The 21088-nt window shown below is 37.0% G+C and overlaps 1 protein-coding gene across 6 annotated transcripts in view; it reads left to right on the top strand.

Moving 5' to 3' along the window:
* Positions 1-21088, top strand: part of HACE1 (HECT domain and ankyrin repeat containing E3 ubiquitin protein ligase 1) — a 52750-nt gene that overhangs the window by 9317 nt on the left and 22345 nt on the right. For 5 of the 6 annotated variants that reach the window (XM_049818060.1, XM_049818062.1, XM_049818058.1 and 2 more), the window contains 8 exons: positions 6-81; positions 346-477; positions 1651-1733; positions 4134-4230; positions 6721-6822; positions 9768-9874; positions 14363-14609; positions 19142-19482. In XM_049818060.1, the coding sequence (XP_049674017.1) occupies positions 6-81; positions 346-477; positions 1651-1733; positions 4134-4230; positions 6721-6822; positions 9768-9874; positions 14363-14609; positions 19142-19482 (1185 nt within the window). The remainder of the gene's footprint in view (positions 1-5; positions 82-345; positions 478-1650; positions 1734-4133; positions 4231-6720; positions 6823-9767; positions 9875-14362; positions 14610-19141; positions 19483-21088) is intronic. The other variant, XM_049818059.1, reaches the window with a different exon arrangement.

Here is a 21088-nt window from a genome sequence, read left to right as displayed (position 1 = left end):
TATAGCCAGAAGAAATGTATGAGCAAGCTGCTGGAATACAGTGCAGATGTCAACATTTGTAATAATGAAGGTTTGACTGCAGTAAGTTCTACTGATTATCATGGTGCTCTTAAAATGAATGAAGAATTTGAAGATTCTCATTTCTTAAGCTTCTGCCATCTTAGAAGTAAATAAACAAAACTGCTGTGTGTCCAGTGCCCTTAAGAATCAAAAGATATCCTAAGCATGTGATAGTATTATTCAAAGCTTCTTGTTGTGAAAATGTTGACAATACTACAATCAGGTTTTAAACCATATTTATGAAATATCATTGCTAAAGGAAACGTATCATCATTTTGTACTTAGATTCATTGGTTGGCTGTCAATGGACGAACAGAATTGCTTCATGATCTTGTTCAGCATGTCAGTAATGTAGATGTTGAAGATGCAATGGGACAGACAGCCCTTCACGTAGCTTGTCAAAATGGACACAAGACAGTAAGTTTCTAAGTTTTATTAACACATTGGATTTATGAAGACTTGGGTAATGCCTCAATGTTGTTGTGTGTGGGTTTTTTGTAAACTTCAGGCTAGTCATGTGCATGATAATGGTTAGAAGTGTGAAGAACTCTGTTGTTTGTCTTTAGTATTCACTGCATACAATTCCATGGGAACAATTAGTTTATTCTTGTGGAGATGATTGATCTCAGTGTTTATGGGAGTTTAAGTGACTTACTGTATACTATTCAGCTGTTCTGTAGTACTATTATTGCATTGTTGATTGCAGGTTTTGATATAATGTTAAACATTTGAAAATGCTCTTCCTTACTTTTTAGACTGTGTTTGCTTCATAATTGTACCAGCTATTATGTACTTTTGAAATCTGAAATTATGTTAATTTTCTGTGAATAAAAAATGAACAGAGTTGGGTCAGTTAGATATTTAACATTGGAAGTAACCAAGTTCACATAGACTCTTCTATGGATCTGTGTGAATAATTTTTAGGCCTGGCCTTGCATTGCAACTGACTGTTTACTCTCAGAGTACAGATCTGGATGCTTTACTTGAAATGCTTTACAGCCATGTAGAGTCCTACAGATTGTCTCCAGGACTATTTACTGTTCGAAAAACCCCTATCTTTCTACCCAGATCCTTTCTGTTGTCATTTTCAGAGCTTGACTTTGGAAGACCAATTTCTGACAAACTGTTATCTATAGACTTACCTACTTTATGTGACTGCAATATAGCAGAAGTTGTTTGAGAGTCTGCTCAATGCTTTCATATTTGAGAATTTGCTTACTTATTTCTTCTATTCTAGTGTGTGTTTAAAACTTCAGCTTGTGATAAGACTGTTTATGGCTGTCACTAACTTGAGGTTTACTTCTCTAAAAAGTGTCATTTTCCTTTTTAAATGGCTTGTAGTTCCAGGGGTCTTTGAGATTAGCTGAAGTTCAATAAAAGGCATTGTTATTAAAATGGGAAGTTCAAAGGAAGCTTTATGAGTTCTGACAGCCATGATTTTACATATAGTGTTTAGGATTTTGAATTTGAGATTCATTACTGAAAATTAAATCCTTCAGTGTAATTAGACATGCATGACACTAAATAGTTGCAAGCCAATAGGCTTTTCTGTTGCTGTTTTTCTAATGCTGGTATTTTCTTCTGTTCTAGACGGTGCAGTGTTTGCTAGACAGCGGTGCGGATATAAACAGGCCGAATGTGTCAGGGGCAACTCCACTCTATTTTGCTTGCAGGTTATATATTCTTAACTTTTGAATACTGTGCTAAAAGTGAAATCTATTTTTTTTCTGCCTTCTGCAATAACAATGATCGGAAAGCACAAAATTTAAGGAACGTAAAAGCTGACTGGTGTTTAATCTTGCCCCATGTTTGAATGTAGTTTGGTGTCTCATCTAAATACTTATCTTGGTACCACAGGCTTATATATTTTAACCAACATGTTAAACATGTAGGCATGCATGTTCTAGCATGAGTCATAAATCAATGACTGCTGAACTTTTTTCTGAAAAAATGAGATCTATCAACTTAGATTATTTTGAGTAAACTAAAAAGGCAGCCTTTTATAAGGCAAGCTTGACTATTCTTTAATGTACGTTATGGTATTACAGTATACATGAAATGTGCATATATGCCTTAAAGTTAGAATGTTGAATTGAATTTGTATTGTTGCTTTGATCAGTGCTGTTTTCTTCACAGTTTAGTTTTATTTCAAAACTAATCACATATGATAAATGACCTTTTGTTTTAATTGGAGTGTTTTTGCTATTTAGTAGAACATTTAAAATTTTATAATCCCTGTGCTTTGGTTACAGGTTAAATAGTTCACTTATGATTAAATGCTAATATAAACAAAAGGAGAAATGGACTGACCTGGTGGCCTGCCAAGAGTTATGTTGTGAGGAGCCCTGGTCTCTGGAGCTAGTGTATGCTGACTCTTGGCATTTAAGAAGAAGGGAAGTGGAGAATAAGTAGCTGCTAGCTAATTGAATGCCTTGCTGCTTGATTTAGGGACTGGTATTGGCATCCACTTTAAAAGAAGTAAGCAACTTGCCTTGGCTTGGAGTTTTTCCATGAGAAGGGAGTGTGTTGCAAGTACGGTGGTGATGTTCTTTTAGAAATTAACAGTTGGAGCAGCTGGCAGGGTAGAATGAACAGGGTGCATAGCAGAAGCCAATGTCTCCTTGTCAGAAGTGCCAATTGGTGGTGCTGCCACCAGGGAAGAAAGGTTACAGGTCCCTGATAACTAGCAGTGGCTGGTGATGGCTGGAGAAAGGGTATTGGTGATCAAAGTCGGACTGAAACCCCTGTTTTTTCAAGGTGTTGGGTTGGGCACTTAGTCTAGAGAATTACAGTGAAGAGGTGCTTCAAGTAGGCCATTAGTCTTAGCTTCTTTCTGAGACCTGGTAGCAGACTCTGAATGTTTGTTTGCACTGGGGCAAAGTCTGGTGCATTAGATTAACCTGTTGGTTTTCTGGGCTGGAAGAAACTGAGAACTTTGAGAGATCAGTGAAGCTGCCTCTTGCCCCTCAGCTGTTGTCACTTTTCCTGTGTCCTTCCTGAACTGTTTAGTGCAGGCAGCCGTGGTGAGTTCCAGGACAGCAAATATTCATATACTTTTGTGTGAAGGGTGCACTGCAAACTAGCTTGTGATCTAAAACTTCATTGAAAAACTTTGTATCTATAAGCTTAGTTGCTATGTCTTTTGTATCAGTCTTTCACTTCACGGTCAGATAATTCTGTACTACACTTGTCAGTATATGCACTAAATATTGGTGAGAGCAATAGTCAACTAGTCTTTCAGCATGTTTTTAGTAAGGTTAACATCTAATCACTGGTACCCAATTTCTCATTTTCTTCATAAGAAAGGGTTTTGGAAAGTGTATGCTGTAGGTGTTGAGGGATATAGATAATTTTTGGTCTTATTTTTTTTCTAGGCAATGATGGCCTGTTGGAATAATTGTTTGTGAAATTCTTGACTCAAGGAAACATAAGTGTCCTATCCAACCTATAAATAGATGAGTGAGACCGAAATAGACTCTAAGTGGAAAAGTAAAATACATCACTGTTCACATTTAAAGGCTAGGCAAGACATTCACGTGTATTGGTTAAAAGAAATTAGAGCCAAGAGTGATGTATTGAACTCTTGTGCAAAAAAAGATGTTTTATCAATTAAAAAAAAAATCTTATTAATGTTTTACTGATGGTTAAAGCACAACTAGAATATTTTTTTCCCAGAAATCTGACAGGGGTGAGCAAAGAACTTGGTGAAGAAAACTTTGTGAAGTAAATTAGGGTGTGAATTGAGAAAGAGCTCTTTGCAGGAAATGCCGCTCATATGCATTTATGAGGCTAGGCTAAGATGAATAATTTCTGAATGATGAAGGTGACTCTGGCTTGATAAATGGGCTGTACCTAACTTTGCACTGTACTTCTGCAGTGTCCTTGAAAGGTAGTAGAAGAATATAAGTGGCATTATCTTCAATCCTGTGTTTCTGCCTAGTTTTGTGCCATAACTATTTGTTTTCTCTTAGCTTATGTTGGTTTCGTTTTTTAGATGCAATAAAGTCAGATTTATCACTCATAGTAGAGCATAAGTGCTCTGTTAACTCTCTTTCTTCTCTTATTTTGAATAGCCATGGTCAGAGAGACACTGCACAAATTCTTTTGATGAGAGGAGCCAAATATTTACCGGACAAAAATGGTATTACTCCACTGGATCTCTGTGTACAGGTATTGAATTAGCCACACTTTTTTCTGTGAGCGTCTATCACTTACTACATGTCACTTGATCAGTGTTATCTTTTTTTATTTTTAAGGCCTATGAAAGATGGTAGTCCTTTGATGAAATAGAAATGCAAAAAATTTTTTTTTGCCATTAAATTGATCCTACAGGCAGGTTCCCAATTTATACCCTTTTAAAGGTCTATAACATCTTTAAAGACTTTGCAAGATTGGCACTGATGAGAAACAAAGAGTTTACAGAAGTTCATTTGACTAGAAAGTTTGGGAATCCCTGGTGTAATGGTGATAGACTCTGTTTAGGTGTTTAACTGTTAACAAGTAAGAGGTAAAGGCATGCAGAAAGGAGTGTTGTGGGTTTGTTTTTTTTAATCTCAATTAATAGATTTTCTTTTCTCTTGAAGAGATATTACTAATAAAACCAAAAAAACTTACATGGTGCTGGCTTACTTTTTCAAAGGCATTCCAGATACTCTATCTGTATGAGGAACAAAAGTCTTAAGCATTTTCAACTACTGTGCAAAACGCAGTCTTTCTTGTTTGATACCAAATATTGTTTGTACTGCTTGCTAGTGTGTCTTTTCTTGATTTGTGAGCACTTACACGTTTTTCTGTAGGATCAGTTTAAGGTCAGTGTGTAAATAACACTTAATGAATGAATGGAAGCTTTTGAACCTTTGCTAGTAATCAGCAGACTAGAAAACTGTGAACTGGATGCTAAAAAAAATAGTCAACTGCACTTAGTGGACATCATATTATCTTGGTGCATGTCATTAGTTTGGCAGGTTAAAGTTGAAATGTTCAAATTTTTTGCTGTACTAGCAGTTTATTTTAATCTCAAGTTATTTAATTTCTGAAGACTCCTCAGATGCCTAAGACCTGCAGTTGAAGTAGCTATGTGCATATGGTAGAGACTGCTGTCTCCAGTACCTGTGGGATATTTTTGGAATGTTTAACTCTGAAAAATTTATTTCATAGACTATCTGTGGAAGGTCTTGATCAAGTTAGGTTACTTACAGCATTTCTTTTTGGGTATAAGAAACTCTAAGTCCTCAACTCTGGTCACTCAGAAGTGCCAGATCACTATACTGTCTCACTACTGTACTTAACTGTGAAGCTCCAAGTCAGATTTTTTTTTTCTTTATTATGGCAAAATGATTTGCCATTACCATAAACCCACGTGAAGTCTAGTCAATGTTGAGGCTTTCTGCAGCCACAGACCTGTAAGACAGTATACTAGTGTGTACTTAATGGTACTATTAGTTTTTATGATTAGTGTTTCAAATGTCTGCTTCAATCTCCAGTTTTACAATCCCTAGGGCACCACTTTATACATCAACATTCTGTCAACTTTTTTTAAGTATGAGTAGTGACACCTGGTGTTTGCTGTTTTGTAGTGATGATCTTACTGTGTTCAAGATCATGTAGTTTACAAGTTCATGATACTAAATAAAAAAAAGGAAGAAACAAAATATTTTCTTTCCTTTTACATAAAGGGGTTTATTCTTTGCCTACAGGTCTGCTTTTCAGAGTAGATACATGTTTTTAGAAGACTGAAATTACAAATTCATATACTTCTTGCCAACATGGTATTACCTTGATTTTGAAGAGCTGAATTCCATTAATTCTTGCAGATTCTGTGTGGTTTTAATTTTAATACTTAATTTCTTTGCACCAGGAACAATTAAACGAATCTGTTGTCACTGAAGCGAGTTATAAACTGTCATGTAAAGAGGAGGAGACTCCAGAGTTGCAGCATTCAATACATTACATGATCATGTCTCCAGTGTAGAATTTGATGTATATTCAGTTGTTAGGTGCCTGCTTAAAAATGCAACTGTGTTAAATAAGAGTTGTTACAAATAAACCACAAATTCAAGTTATGTTGTTTCCAAAAAACCTTTTTCTCAAAAGTTTGTGAAGTTAGTCTCAGCTGTTGATCTCAGGCACAGGTGGAATCATACTTGTGTATTGATTTTAAAGTTAAATAACCCTTTCATGGTTTTATCCTATTTCTTCCTTTAACAAGACAGATTTGTGCTCTATGAACCTTTAGGAAAATATTTATTTTGAAGGATTAGATTCTGGGTGTAATTAGGTAGACGTGTGTCATCCATCAGGAATGGGAAGAGAAGCTAAATATTGCACTGTTTTTAATCTCTGGTAAATTGTTAGGTGAAGTGTTAATTCAAATGCAACTTTGACTTTCTAAGTAGGGAAGTGTTTCAAAAAACAGAATGGAGCAGATACATGTGAGCTGATACACTGAGAGGATTTGATTCTGTCATCTTCCAAGAGTTTTGTGATACCTAACTTTGATATGTTATTGAATTTCAGTGTATTTTAGGATTGGATTTCTCCATGCAGCATTTAAAAAAAATAAATTTGTAATCCTCAGTAGGTTTTAATGCCTATAATGTTATAAACACTAATTCTAATGTTTCTTTTAATTAAAATGGTTTTTGAATTATTGCTTTTTAGGGTGGTTATGGAGAGACTTGTGAAGTCTTAATACAATACCATCCTCGACTTTTCCAGACAATAATTCAAATGACACAGAATGAAGATCTACGGGAAAACATGGTAATACAGTATTACATGTTTTATAGTTGTCTGTGTTGTGGAGATCTGATTGCTTAATGTGAGTGTCCTGCTTAGAAGATATTACCAGCAGTTGACTGTCAGTGCCACAGTAGTTGAGATGTACTTTTCTTTCCCCCACAGAAAGTGTACAGTGTTTTAAACACAAGAATTTGGGATTAAATGTAGGATCTATATTAATTTAGTATTCTAACTTTTGTGTATTTGGCAAAGTGATCTAGATAGTCTAAGAATTGAAAGAGCAGACTTGTTGCAAGCTTTGATACAAAGGTGCTGGTAGAGCATTCTGTATATACAATTACTTTGTGTAATGGGGCCTATTTTCCTTCATTTAGTGGTTATTTTTAGGATGTGTCTCGAGGCTTGAATCATCTAGAAAGGACTTGAACATTTGGAGTATGAGCACTCATCTGTGTGAAGTTGCCTTGTACAATTAGAGTGTAAAGACTGCAGCCACAATTTCATTTCATTTATTATTGCTGTAGATGAAACTATTCTGTTCCTTTTTCAGTGGTTTTTCTATCCTGGTTTCAGCTGGGATAGAGTTAACTGTCTTCCTAGTAGCTGGTACAGTGCTATGTTTTGAGTTCAGTATGCAAAGAATGTTGATAACACTGATGTCAGTTGTTGCTCAGTAGTGTTTAGACTATAGTCAAGGATTTTTCAGCTTCTCATGCCCAGCCAGGGCACAAGAAGTTGGCACAGGACACAGCCAGGGCACCTGCCCCGAACTGGCCAATGGTGTATTCCATACCATGGGATGTCCCATCTAGTATAGGAACTGGGAAGTGGGGGCAGGGAATGGCCTCTCGGGGACTGGCTGGGTATCGGTTGGCGGGTGGTGAGCTATTGCCCTGCACATCATTTGTACATTCTAATCCTTTTATTACTACTGTTGTCATTTTATTAGTGTTATCATTACCATTAATAGTTTCTTCTTTTCTGTTCTATTAAACCGTTCTTATCTCAACCCAGGAGTTTTACTTTTTTTTTTTCCCCCTGATTTTCTCCCCCATCCCACTGGATGGGGGGGAGTGAGTGAGCGGCTGCGTGGTGCTTAGTTGCTGGCTGGGGTTAAACCATGACATATACCTTGTTTCTTTTATTACTGTGGGGTAGTGCAATCTAAAGCACAGAAAAGAATTTTTGTTTCTTGATCATGTAGGGGGAAAGAAGCATGGGGTGCTTTTTTCCCCTTCCAAATCTATCTAGCTATAGGTTTTTAATGTATTGTTTGCTTGAAAATAACTGCAAACAATTTTACAGACTGTAAATTAAAAAAAAAAGAATAGATTTAGTAAGGTATTGACTGCCACTTCACTGAATTTGGTTTGCTAGATTTTTTTAAGTTTTTATTGTTCTCTGTAATCCCATTGCTTCCACTACAAGGCTTGAGAATTTATAAGTCTGTGTAGAAACAGTGTTTAAATTTCTGAGACAGGGTTGAGTTTTACAACGTAAAATGACAGAGGTGAGAATTCTCAAAGTATATGTTAGAAGCATGGGGAGGTGATGTAGGTGATTTCAAATAAAACAAAGAACTAAAACCATGGAATAAAATAAGACTTCCTACATAAAGGTAGATGGTAAAGCATATTATGGCATATTGTAGAAGTGAAGGTGGTAAGTGAGAAAAATATTTCATCTGAGTGAAGGTGGAGGTGTGTGCAAAAACAAGATCTGAATGAGAAGCTATGCAAAATATATTAGAAAGTACCTGGTATAGTTATGCTTTATTGCCAAAATGGAAGCATATGTTAAGCGTGGTTTTCTTTGGCCAAGTCTGAGCTGTTCTGCCCAAAGTCTTGGATATTGACCAGTTCTTATTATCTGAAAGTGGTGACATGAATAGACTGGGTGTATGTTAGAAGTCAGGACTCGCATATTTCAATGTTCTTGACAAACCGGGAAAACTATCAACAGACTGCAGGGAGAAAGATATTGCCTTAGCCATTTGTAGTTAGATATTCAACTGAACCTTGAGGAAGAACTTTCACATAGTTGAGGACAGTGAAGTATTAAGAGATCAGTTAGTGAAGTTGCAGGGCTTCCAGAGAGGAAGACATCTGAAAACAGGCAGGCAAATTGGGCAAGCCAGTTTGGATCACAGACACAAGTACTCCTTGCTTGGGGCAGTGTTGGATTAGATGACCTTTATGAGATTCCTTTTCACCCCACCTTTCTACAGGAGAAGGTGAGGATTACTGAACTTTCTGAAAGAGAGATGAGGGAGTAAATGAAGTTACGATAGGAATGCATGAAGAGCAGTGCCACTGAAGAGTTAGCTTATCTGCAAAAAGATGTCTAGGCTAGAGAAAAGTGTAGAACAAAGGAGTTGAAGACAGGGCACTGTCTGGGTGTTTGCAACATCTAGTCTTTGTGACCCAAGTGATGGTATTAGTAAGAAAAAGGACAATTTTGAGAAGAGGGTAGTCATAACAATTGTTGATTAGCAGGGTATGACTTCTTATCCAAGGAAGGATATTTAGTATCTTGAGCAAAAATGAACGTGGTGAGAGCAAACTCTAGGATCCAAGGTTTGTTCACACTGTCGTGAACTGGAGAGACAGGTAAATTATGCAACTCAAAATATGCTCATAGCGTTCAGAAGTTGAAAGTGTACTCCACTGATTTTTCAGATGAAAATAAGTTGTTCTTATGAATTAATAATACATGGTTAAGCATTCAGTGTTCATAGTGTTCTATGTTACATATCCTGTAGTACATACGTTGATGGTAGAATGTGTACCTTTTCAGTAATCTTTGTAAATTATAATGGAATGTTAACTGAGGTTAGATTAGACATTGGACAATATAGATGTACATTAATATTGCTAGATATTAATGCTTGGGTGATAATGTTCTAAATTAAATGTTGATCCGATGCTCCATGACACTATGCAATTTCTTTTGTTTTCATGTATCAGTTGCGGCAAGTTCTGGAACACTTGTCTCAGCAGAGTGAAAGCCAGTATCTTAAAATCCTAACAAGTCTTGCTGAAGTTGCTACAACAAATGGTCACAAACTGCTTAGGTAAGTGTGAGACCATCATAAGTAGGTTGATAAACTACCTGGTAGTTAGTGCCACTTAATAGTTTTGATAATATAAACTATCTGATGCTGGGCACATGCTGGAGTAGATGGATCTCAAATCTGATTCTGTATGACAGTGCTTGTTTAGATCACTGTCTTCATGAGGACTTCAGGAGAGAAAGTTGGTGTCCTTGTATAGCTGCTGGCGCCTAGAAGCTTGAGCTGCAGAGAAGGGTATTTTTTGTTTGGTTAGTTTGGCTATGTCAGCTCTAGGAAGGGAAGCTTTTTGGCCAACTATCAATCATTGCTTTTTTTTCTCCTCTCCTTTTTTCTTCTCTTCCACATCTTTACTTTTCTGCATGATTTCTTAGTATGTTTGAGGAGAGTTTTGTTACTTCAGACACTTGTCTCCTGTTTGCTGGCTGTGATTGCCTTCTGTGGCTACTAATATATATGAGACCAAAAATATCATCTACCAGTGTGCTGTCTCAGCAGGGCAAGAAACAGTTACTTGGGGAAACATGTAAAATAGGCAAGCGTGTTTTCCTAGTATGCTTTCCCAGTTATGGTGGAATCTGAGGGAGTTAGTGCAAAATGCCTGATCTGTAATCTCTTGGAACACCAGTAATGTTTTATTGTTTTCAAAAGCTAGCAGAATTTGCTCTAACCTTTATGCTTTACTATAAGCTAAGAAAAGCTTGACATGACCCAACGATGTGTGTTTGCAGCCCAGAAAGCCAACCATAACCTGGCCCGCATCAAAAGAAGTGTGATCAGCAGGTCAAAGGAGGTGATTCTTCCCCTCTACTCTGCTGTTGTGAGATCCCACCTGGAGTACTGCGTTCAGCTCTGGGGGCCCCAACATAAGGAGTCCATTGACCTGTTGGAGTGAGTCCAGAGGAGGGCCACGAAGATGATCAGAGGGCTGGCTCACCTGTCCTATGAAGACAGGCTGAGAGGGTTGGGCTTGTTCAGCCTGGAGAAGAGAAGGCTCCAGGGAGACCTTGTAGCAGCCTTCCAGTACCTAAAGGGGGCCTACAAGAAAGCCAGAGAGGGAGTTTTACAAGGGCATGTAGTGATAGGACAAGGGGTAATGGCTTTAAACTGAGAGAGGGTAGATTTAGATGAGATGTAAGGAAGAAGTTCTTCCCTGTGAGGGTGGTGAGGCACTAGAACAGGTTGCCCAGAGAGGTTGTGGGTGCCCCATCCCTGGCAGTGTTCAAGGCCAGGTTGGATGGGGTTTTGAGCAACCTGGTCTAGTGGAAGGTGTCCCTGCCCATGACAGGGGGCTTGGAACTAGATAATCTTAAAGGTCCCTTCCAACCCAAACCATTCTATGAAAATCTTCACTGAAAGAGGTCAAGAGCTGGAAAGCATGAGTGGAAGTTCCTTACACTAATATGTTCTGAATGGCTTTTTGGAAAAGAGAGGTTTAATAGAGTTCTGGAACCAGAGAGGCCTGTCAGCAAAGGTTGTAGAGGAATAAGACTTTAAATGCTTATTTTCAACTGGGGCTGGGGCATGAGGAGCCCATCAGTTAGGTGGATACTATATAATACATTCTTAGTTCTAGGTGCTTTTTTTTTTTTGCTTTTTCTTCCCTGTCAGTCTTGTTAAATTTGGATGGAGCTTGTAGATAGGAGACTAGAACTCCTAGACAATGCTAGGAAGTTCATGACACCATTAATGACAGTCTTGTTCTGATGGGTGTTCGCCTCAGTGAATGAGCAGAAAAGACTTAAACCCCTCAAATGTCTGCAGTTAAAGTGCATAGACATATTAATGTCATTTTTGCTCCTGCAAAGATAACTTTTTTTAAGAACTTCAGCTGTTGTTGGGCTTCAGTTTGTAATCAGCTTAACCTGTAACACATACCTTTTGTCTCCAGACTTCATTAAAGCCAACAGATCTCCCACAAATAAACTGTGATAAAGTGTAAAACCATTCTGCAGTAAAGGGTTTCACACTTGCTTTTTATGGGGACATTATCAGAAGCTGTGATAGCTGGATTAGATCATATGAGACAGTATTTATTTCTATTTCAGTATCTTCAGAGATAAATTAAACTGTGTTTAGATTTGATTTATTACTGTTTATTATTGCTCCTTTCTATTGAGCAATGCTGCCTCAGTATGGCTGTAGAAACATTATCTATGTGCATGTGCTGTCTCTGAATTCGAGCCAGTATGTACCCTTGTACTGCTGCATGTGGGTCGACTAGCGGAGGCTGAAGACAAGTTGGAAGCTTTGCATTGCATTGGATGAGCAGGCATTTCCAGAGATGCCTTTACTTAGAGCATCCTATGGGCTCTTACTGGCTCACTTTTCTTTGGTACTTTGTAATATGTCACAGAGGAAATGGAATTATTTTCTTTTTCTATTACAAGATACAGTTTCACAAAAACTGCGTTCTCTCCAGTTCTGTTCCCTGTTAGAGGTTTCAATCTCTACTTCAACTAAGTATTTCTTAGTTGCTTTATCATTAATATAATTAGGATGAAGGTAGTACTTGGTGAATACAGACTCTGAGCTTGGGCCTCTTTCCTCTCTCTCCTCCTTCCAACAAATAGCATGTAAAAAGCACCCTGTACATGAAAACATCCAATAATGATACTCCTGAATGGCTGAACTAGTATCATCACTGTTAGTTTCCTGGGTGCTAAGAAGCAGCTCATTGCTGTTGGGTTTGTTTGTTGTTTAGTTCAAAAGTGTCTAAACTTGTTTTTTGTAATGCTTCTAGCAGGTAGCCAGGAGTGCCACCAAGCTTCTGCCTGAGGACTTCTGCCTTGAATGCCAGCAAGGAGCCTGCTCAGTTAGCATTACCTCCATTGCATAATTCCTCTTTTCCAAGAAATAATTGTAGTGTGACACGATTTGGTCTTGCTGGTGTAGATTGGGCCTAGCTGAATGTTTCCAAACATGCTAGTAAAAGCTTAAGTAAACTATTAAAAGCACTTTAAGGGTTTTGTATACTTGTGGGTCCTCTTCCTGGAGACTAGGAGATTTAAATTGTAATTTCACCGGGAAAGCACTGCTGCTGAGGGATGATAAACATCAATTGAACTGTTTTCTTTCAATATTTAAGTTAGCTTCTTGAGTTAGCTTCTTGTATTCCTAGATTCTTTTGGTATATAAGCAAAGATTTTATAAATGTTAATTTGTGGCTGTGACCAGAGCTTCTGGTAATATAATTATAGCCTGCTAGTCAGGGGGTTTTCTTTACCTGGTTAAAAACTTAACATTTCTACTGTTTATTCTTCCTCTGTTTACTCTTTGTATTCCTTTCTTATCTCAATTTACTGAACACTTCTCTGGTTAAAGTCTACATTGTGACAAGAAAGTCATACTTTGTGTATCAGTTTGGTAAAATTCTTAGTATATGGCTTTTTAAAATTAACACCTCACTGGCAGTCATTAAAATGTAGTGCTGAAAACGAATAGATCTTTTGCTTTTACCGTGCCACAGGGAGAGTGAGGTCACGATAAAGGTACTGTGACATTACAACTAGCTATTTTTCAGATTTGTGAATTAACAGATTATTAATTTCATTGGAGGTTTACAGCATCCTCTAACGTATCAGTTCTCTGGTGTATACTGATCTTATAGTTAGAAAGCATGCTTTTAAGTTGCAAGTACTTTAAGGATAGAATGAGTATGTACTTACTTACAAATATAAGTGAGTAGAGTTCAGTAGCAAAAGTTTTAATTTCTTGCGGTTTTTGTTACGTGTTCAAGACAGAAGAAATCTTACTACTTGGGATTTAAGGAAAGAGAACCAAGTTGAATTTGGTGGAGAATGTTCTGCTTGTGCATGAACTCGTGCATATCTCATTCTACACTGTATTGGTACAGAGTTCGGTGTTGGTCTGTTCAGTTAAGAAGACATAAATCTTTTAATACATTTATTGGATAAAAAAAATAACATAGTGGTGCTTTTGTGTGGTATCTTTTAGATGATGTAGAAATAGTGACATCTTTACCATCCTCATCCCTTGTCTGATTGAGGTAGTTAATGGGCTTTTAGGATAATAGCTTGGTGAGGATGGGCTGTGGCAGCATATCTGATGAGTCAATACACCTTTACCATCGGATGCTATCTTTTCTGCATTGAAAAACATTTTCATCTGGATATCCCAATTTGTTTCATATGTTGAGATCTTTACTGTGGTAAGTTGAATTTCTTACCAGAGGTTCCTAAGAAGCATACATGTGTGTAAAAACAAGTGAAGTATTTTGCAAGATCTGGAATTTGCTGTTCTTATTTCGCTTCTAGTTAAAATTATGAGTACTTATTAGTAAAATTATAATGCTTATATTTGGCTTTTGGGGCTGGTGCAGGAAATGAAAGTGAAAGTTCACTAGGGTTTAAAGCTTAGGGTTTTTTTTCAGCATGTGTGTCAGACACTACCATTAGATTGCTTACTCCTTAATATACTAAATTGTTTCATCTAGGAAAAGAAACTTAAATATTCCATTTTTTCCCCCAGCTTGTCAAGTAATTATGAAGCTCAGATGAAGAGTCTCTTAAGGATCGTGAGGATATTTTGCCATGTCTTTCGCATTGGCCCATCCTCTCCCAGTAATGGAAATGACATGGGCTACAATGGAAATAAAACTCCAAGAAGTCAGGTGTTCAAGGTCAGAAAAGTATATGATGTTGTTAGGAAGATAGACGTTAAAGAGATGAATTTCACAAAGCATGCATTCATTAATCAGACATCTCATGAACAGGAAGTAAGTTTGGTTGTTGTCCCTATCCCTTCCTAAGTTAAGCCTACCTCTTTCCTTCTTAATTTTTTTTCCCACTAGATTCATTTAACCACTGATGCACATCTCATGATTTCTGTTTATTTCTTTTTTAATATGTTGTTTATTAGATGTTGAAGGTTTAGTTACCCAGCTGATTTTTGTAAACTTTGTTTTTATTTCTGTTATGTTATTTAAGAGTGTAGTAATCTCAAAATGTGGTAATATTAATATAAAAGATTGTTTTAATGTAATTTCAAAATGATGTTTGGAGATTCATTTGGAGTTCTGATCAGTTTTATCCAGCTTCACAAGATAAATGGAAATAACGGAATTCTTAATCTGTTCATAGTTTTCACTGTGATCATGAAGTGTTATCCCAAGTTCTTGAATTTTATTATTACATGCTTTGAAATGTACCAGCTTACTACTACCCTTGCAAAGTTATTGATTTGTAGTTGTTTTCAAACATTTGCTTTAGGTGCTTGCCATTTAGAGGTTTAATTTCTGAAGGTTTTTCTTTTTATACTTGTTGGTTGAGGAATCCCTCTGTAGAAAATCATAGCTTGCCTTTCTGTAAAGCAGTCCCAGTTTCTTGTGTGCCACTCAGTCTGCTTTGGGTATATATATAACTGACATACTATTCAGAGCACTTAAATAGTAAGAACTGAAGGGTAGTCTCTTTTTTTTCCCTGTCTTCCTCCATACTCTTACATGGCACAGTTCATATCACCAAATTTAGATGCCAATGATTACATGAGAACTTTCCTTCACCTTCGAATTTCTTCCAGAGTGTGGTGAAAACAATATTTTGAAATTACTGCATTTGTTTAATGATATGTGTTCGTCAGGCTACTTTTAATGACTTTTAAGACAGCTATATCGATAAAGTCATGAAAGGTGATACTTTTAATTCTGGCTATATCTAGTTAGGTAGCTCAGTTTTTATTTAGATACCTTCTCTTGGAAAGAAGGAAAGCATTAGACTATTAAAAAAAAAAAGACACCAAATGTTTGTTTTTTCTGATAGCAGAATAGTTTTAATAATGAGTTGATTTATATAATGAATATAAAACTAGTGTTAGAGTATGAAAAATACTGTGTGCAAAATGTAATACATAGTACAATATGCAATGTAATAATTGTCCTTTAGAGTTGTTCACTAGAATATATTGAACTAGATTGGCAAATTGTGAGTTTAACCAGATTTCCATTTTCAAAAAACAAAGCCCTACCCACATCACAAGAATAATTTTATTAAATACAGCATTTTCTAACAGTTTCATTAAAATTGGTTTAAATATACCAGATTAAATAACAAGCAGGTGTTAAATGTGCTTAATACAGGAACTATCTGCAGTGAGATATTCTGTTACTTTTCTGTGTAGATATTCTGCTGCCTTTTTTTCTTCGAGGTTTTAGGAGTAGCTGACCTCATCTCCTTGCATTTTTTTGTTTGCTCATAGCCCAAAAAGCGGGGGGGAAAAAAAAGTTTCATGTTTTTCATCCCCAGATCATTTCAGAACTCACTGTAAAACAAACAAAAACATTCAACTACAATTTGTGAAGGAAATTGTATTTCAGCAGAATCATTTATCTGTGTGCCCAAACTACTTTGTATGCTGAAATAATTGTTCCTCAATTTAGTTAAGTTTTGTGCAGTAGACTTACATTACACAACTGGCACAGTTGTCCCAGAAAACATCAGTAATTCTTAAATGTGTAAAAACCCAACATTTATATGTTTTTTAATAAATGAGCAAAATATCTACTACTGTTGCATTAACTAACAAAACAAAAATTTCAGGATGATTTTAAAATGATTATTGCTATTATTTTATTATTTTAGAACTATTAAAACTGAGGCAGTCCTTTATTAGGGCCACTGTTGTCTCCATGATATTTTTAAGGTTGATTTAAATTTCAAACTTGGAAATACAAAACTGCTGATGAGAATTTATTATCATTTGGGAATAGGGCACACGGGTCTGGCAACGCTATATTAATCTTCAGTTGTGGTTGGATTAGCCTGTTCTTCCCTGAATTTACAGTAACTGGGTAGTGGGAGATTAGTGCTGAGTCAGTTGGGTGACTGACTACCTGTTCTCTCTTATTCCTACCTTCCATTTCCTTTTTCTTTTCTTTTTTGTCCTTTCCTTGAAAATGTGGTTGCGATGGTCCCTTTCGCTTTTTGGGAGGAGGGAAAAAAGCCCACTGTATCTCTAATTATTACAATGGTGCGGAGTCTGCTTGAAGACGTGGCAGTTGTATGTCTTCATTGGTACCAGTATTTGCATGTGGGACATGCAGGTCAGTGACAAAGAACTCCTTTTCTGGTTTTTGTTTTTTATGAGTTTCTTGAATATAGGCTGTGTTAACTGTTTAGTACAGACTATTAAGGAAACCACAGAGATTGCGGCTCCAAAATGGGAGTTAAATCTGTATTAAAAAAGTCAACACGGAACTTAAAGGATTTAAAATTTGAGATCCATATTGACAATTTTAGAGGAAGTTTTCTGTATTAGTATACTGACTGAACATATTTTGGTGGCTTGCCGCTGTAATCTAGAAGGGATTGAAAATGTGAGTATATGAAATGTGAGACCTGTGAAAAGGTCTGGTCGTGGGTGCTAACATAAAATGTTGATAGCCATGGATATGGAGGTGGTGGGCAATGTTTAGAGGAGTGCTTTATATCCTGAAGTTAGACTAGGAAAAAAAAAAAAGTGAAATGTTGAAGTCACTATGCTTGACTACACTTTTGAAAGAGTTTGTCATCAGAATCTGTGAAAAACTAGCTTTTGAAAAACAAATCAGTTGCAAGGGTTCTGAAAGGCATGCTGAGTCTGTGGGAAATAAAAGATAAACCAGAAGATATTAGTGGAAAGACAGTGTCTGGCAAGCTAGGCATTGAAAAGTTTGGGAGAAGAAAACTACATTTCAGTATTCTAGTATAGCTACCTAGTTTCTTGTGTTTTAGATGTTAAGAACACAGCTGCATTTTAATTCTTCCATATATTCAATGAATTCTATTTTCCATTAGAAAGTTTTTCTACATTATGTTTTGTGGTGAAGGTCTGCTGGGCAGGTCTTAGAAAGGAGCTAACTCGATCCTGTATGGCAGACATTTATGTAGAAAATAGTCCCTACACTGGAGGTATTCAGATCACCTTCTACAAAAAACATGCAGGAGTACAAGGATTGAATGTCATACAGTATGTTGGGCAAAGCCTACCAGTCTTAGAGATCAGGGTGGCTTTCCCCAAAATTCTTATTGGGAAAAAATGGAAGCATAATGGGAAATTTTTTAATGGTAAATTTCAACAGAATTTTTTAATACACTGCTTTTATGAGAAATAATTTGTTGTGTATTGAGAGTGTGTCGCTATGAGGTGTACTGACAGTGCTCCAGACAGTGTAGACTTCTAGTGCAGTGTGCTGTGTGTAGCTCTTAATTTTTAAAGGCAACTTTAGAAGATGAAAACATAATTTTTAGTATCTGCTAAGTCTTTGAATGCTTTAATTGGTGAAAAATGTTGATGCAACAGTAATATATGGAAAAAGGAGTGCATTTAGAAATTCAATTAATTTTGGAATGCTATGAAAGACTTAAGTCAGAATTGCCTTCCTGTAGGATACATATCCCTGTGCTCACTAGACTGTATGCTTGTGAAATGTCCCCTTAAACACCATTAAGGGACAGCACAGTCGGCCCTCGTGGTTTTTTTTTTAAATGCTCATGAGAAAGCCACAGGTCTTTCAGCCCTTTCTCTTCTCTGTAGTAGTCCTGCACCTCAGAGCGGATGTGTAGTGATGGAATTGTACCAGGTTTCAATTATGTTGGGTTTAAGCTGGTGGTAGTGAATAAAGAGCGACTTTGTTGAAATAAAAGAAAATTTATAGCTTTAAAAATGGATACTCTGCTGATACTTGTTTCCATTTCATAAAGCTAAGTATTAGTGACACTCTGAGACATCTGGGGTACTATCAAAATGAGCTGTATCAGCTCACACTACGCATAAAGCACATCTTACTAGATATGTGCATGAGTCTGAATCTCAGTGGTATTGTCTGGAGTTTGCTCCATCTACCAGTCAGAGGGAGTTTCTTTGACCAGGGTCTGAAAGAACTGATGTGCTTTTACTCTGGAAATTCAACATGTGTATTATTGTTTCTCTGCGTGACTGCAGCAGTCAGGCAGTAGGGTGCTGTGTAACAACTGTGAGGCCAAACTCTGTTAAGTAGTTCACTGTTTCACCTGTTCTAAATTATTTTATCTCTATTCCATCTGCTGCTTGATTATTTTCTTTCTATATGAAATTTTCTTTGTGCTCTATGGCTACAAGTACAGAATTTTTTATGAGTATTTGACTCTTATCTCTAACATGACTTCTAAAGGATCATTTAAAGCTTTTAAATGTGCATGATATTTATTTGCCTTAAGAGGATTATCACAGTATTAATATTATCTAATGTCAACATGTTCCTTTTTTGTCTGTTTTTCCATGTGTTTATTGCAGCCCTTGGAACTGCTCTGGCATTCTCTAGATGAATGGCTTGTTCTTATAGCCACGGAGCTGATGAAAAACAAAAGGGATTCTGCCAACATTACTTCTATTTTACTGAAGCAAAAAGGACCAGATCATCAGGATGCTGATGCTCCTACGCCTTCCTTTGCTGCTGCAGGAGCCGAGGGCAGAAAAGAGCTATCCACGGATGCTGGAGAGTCGAAAACATACGATGTTGCCGGGAAGCAGGAAGCTTGTGCTGATTGCCAGGATGTTATCTCCATGACAGCAAACAGGCTAAGTGCTGTCATTCAAGCCTTTTATATGTGCTGCTCCTGTCAGATGCCTCAGGGGTAAGGAGAAGATCCTGTTGGTTACCTAAACTGTTACCATTTTAAAATCATATATGCTTTCTTGGAAAAATGTTGGTGCTGACCAGATGATACTAGTGGCAGTCAAGGATATACTTCTTAATGCTTTCACTAGTTCAATTATTTGAATGCCTTTTTTTTTTTATTCTGGCTTTAATGGCACCAAACAGCACAGCAAATTTTCCATAGTGCTGCTGCCTATGAATGTAGCTGCGTTGGGGCAGATTTCATATTGAACGTCTAATGGCTCTTTGTAATCATGTGGGATACTAACAGGTAATGTAATTTTGATCTCTTGAAACTTAGCTGTTCTTGCTGTTGATTCCTAATGTGAAATTATTTCTGAATTTAATGTGATTATCCAACAAGAGCAGCCGTAAGCTCAGAAAAAAATGTGGATTATCTTTGTGTATGAAAATGACAGCTGGGGCAAAACTTGTTTAGCTATATTGCAGAAGTTTATAACAAGGAGAGTTCAGTCTCAAAGTAATGCTCACTTGGAATCCTGTCCTGGGTTGGCAAACATAGTTTTGCGTGGAATACGTCCTACAACTTAGGCAAATTTAATACCATCAGTGTCTGGTTTAAAAAGAAAAGAAGTGTCTCCACTGTAACTGAGGTCTTAGTCTGTCCAAGATTGTTATGGATTATATTTGTGAACTTGCAAGGAAGGGATCCTTTGACCCTCTTGAGTGGAGGATTAGGCAAGTATGATGGTATTACAAGCTCCCTGAGGAATCTAGAAGCAAGGTTCCCACTACATGACAACTCTTGGTTATTCCCAGCCACTGTAAAGGTTTTTCTTTCTCTGCCAGACAGAGTGGAATAAAAGCTTTCAAATTGGCCAGTACTTGTTTGTCTGGGGCACACTCCTCTGTGGACACTCTGGAAGACAATCTGGAGATCAGCATGTTCTACAAGGACCTTAGTACTTTCAATTTTATTCCACCTTGAAAAAAGAACTGCTGTTTAGCCATTTCCCTTGAAATGTCCATCAAACCTTACTAAGATAAAATGCCAGTAAAGCAGTATTTACGGCACCCAAATGAAAATCCGAAATGCTTATAGAAGTGATCAAGTACACTTTCCCCCCTCCAATTCATCTGTTTATACCAAACGTCAGTCGGAGAGGTGACTGTCTCTCTATGTCCAGGTGACTTGCTGATGGGCCTTGCCCAATGGGTCTGTCCCTATGCATAACTTAAGCTTCAGGTTAGGGAGAGCTCAGGTGGATACTACGTAAGTTTAACTGAGAGTTGTTATAATGGAAGCCAGCAGAGTAAGAACTGTTTCAGTGGCAACTGGGAGAACTCCCTGGGATGCAGAAAAGTAAGTCAGAGCATGAATTCTGGGTTGGCATTAGGGCTTTTCAGAGCTGTGTAGAGAAGTACAAAGATCTAAGACTTACTCTGTTTTACTGAAGTTTTCATATTAGTAGGAGTAAATGGCACAATGGTGTAACTCAGTACTGCTGCCACCTTCAAATAACGTTTGAAATTATAACAAATGACATTTTCAGACAAAATAATTTTAAATGGCTCTAATTTTAGATTTGGGTGTCTTTATGTTTAATGGAGGAGAGTAAACA

The sequence above is a fragment of the Accipiter gentilis genome, chromosome 15 (assembly GCF_929443795.1).
Source record: "Accipiter gentilis chromosome 15, bAccGen1.1, whole genome shotgun sequence".
Classification (NCBI taxonomy): domain Eukaryota; kingdom Metazoa; phylum Chordata; class Aves; order Accipitriformes; family Accipitridae; genus Astur; species Astur gentilis.
Note: the sequence above shows the minus strand (reverse complement) of the source record. Positions and strands in the feature narration are given on the sequence as shown.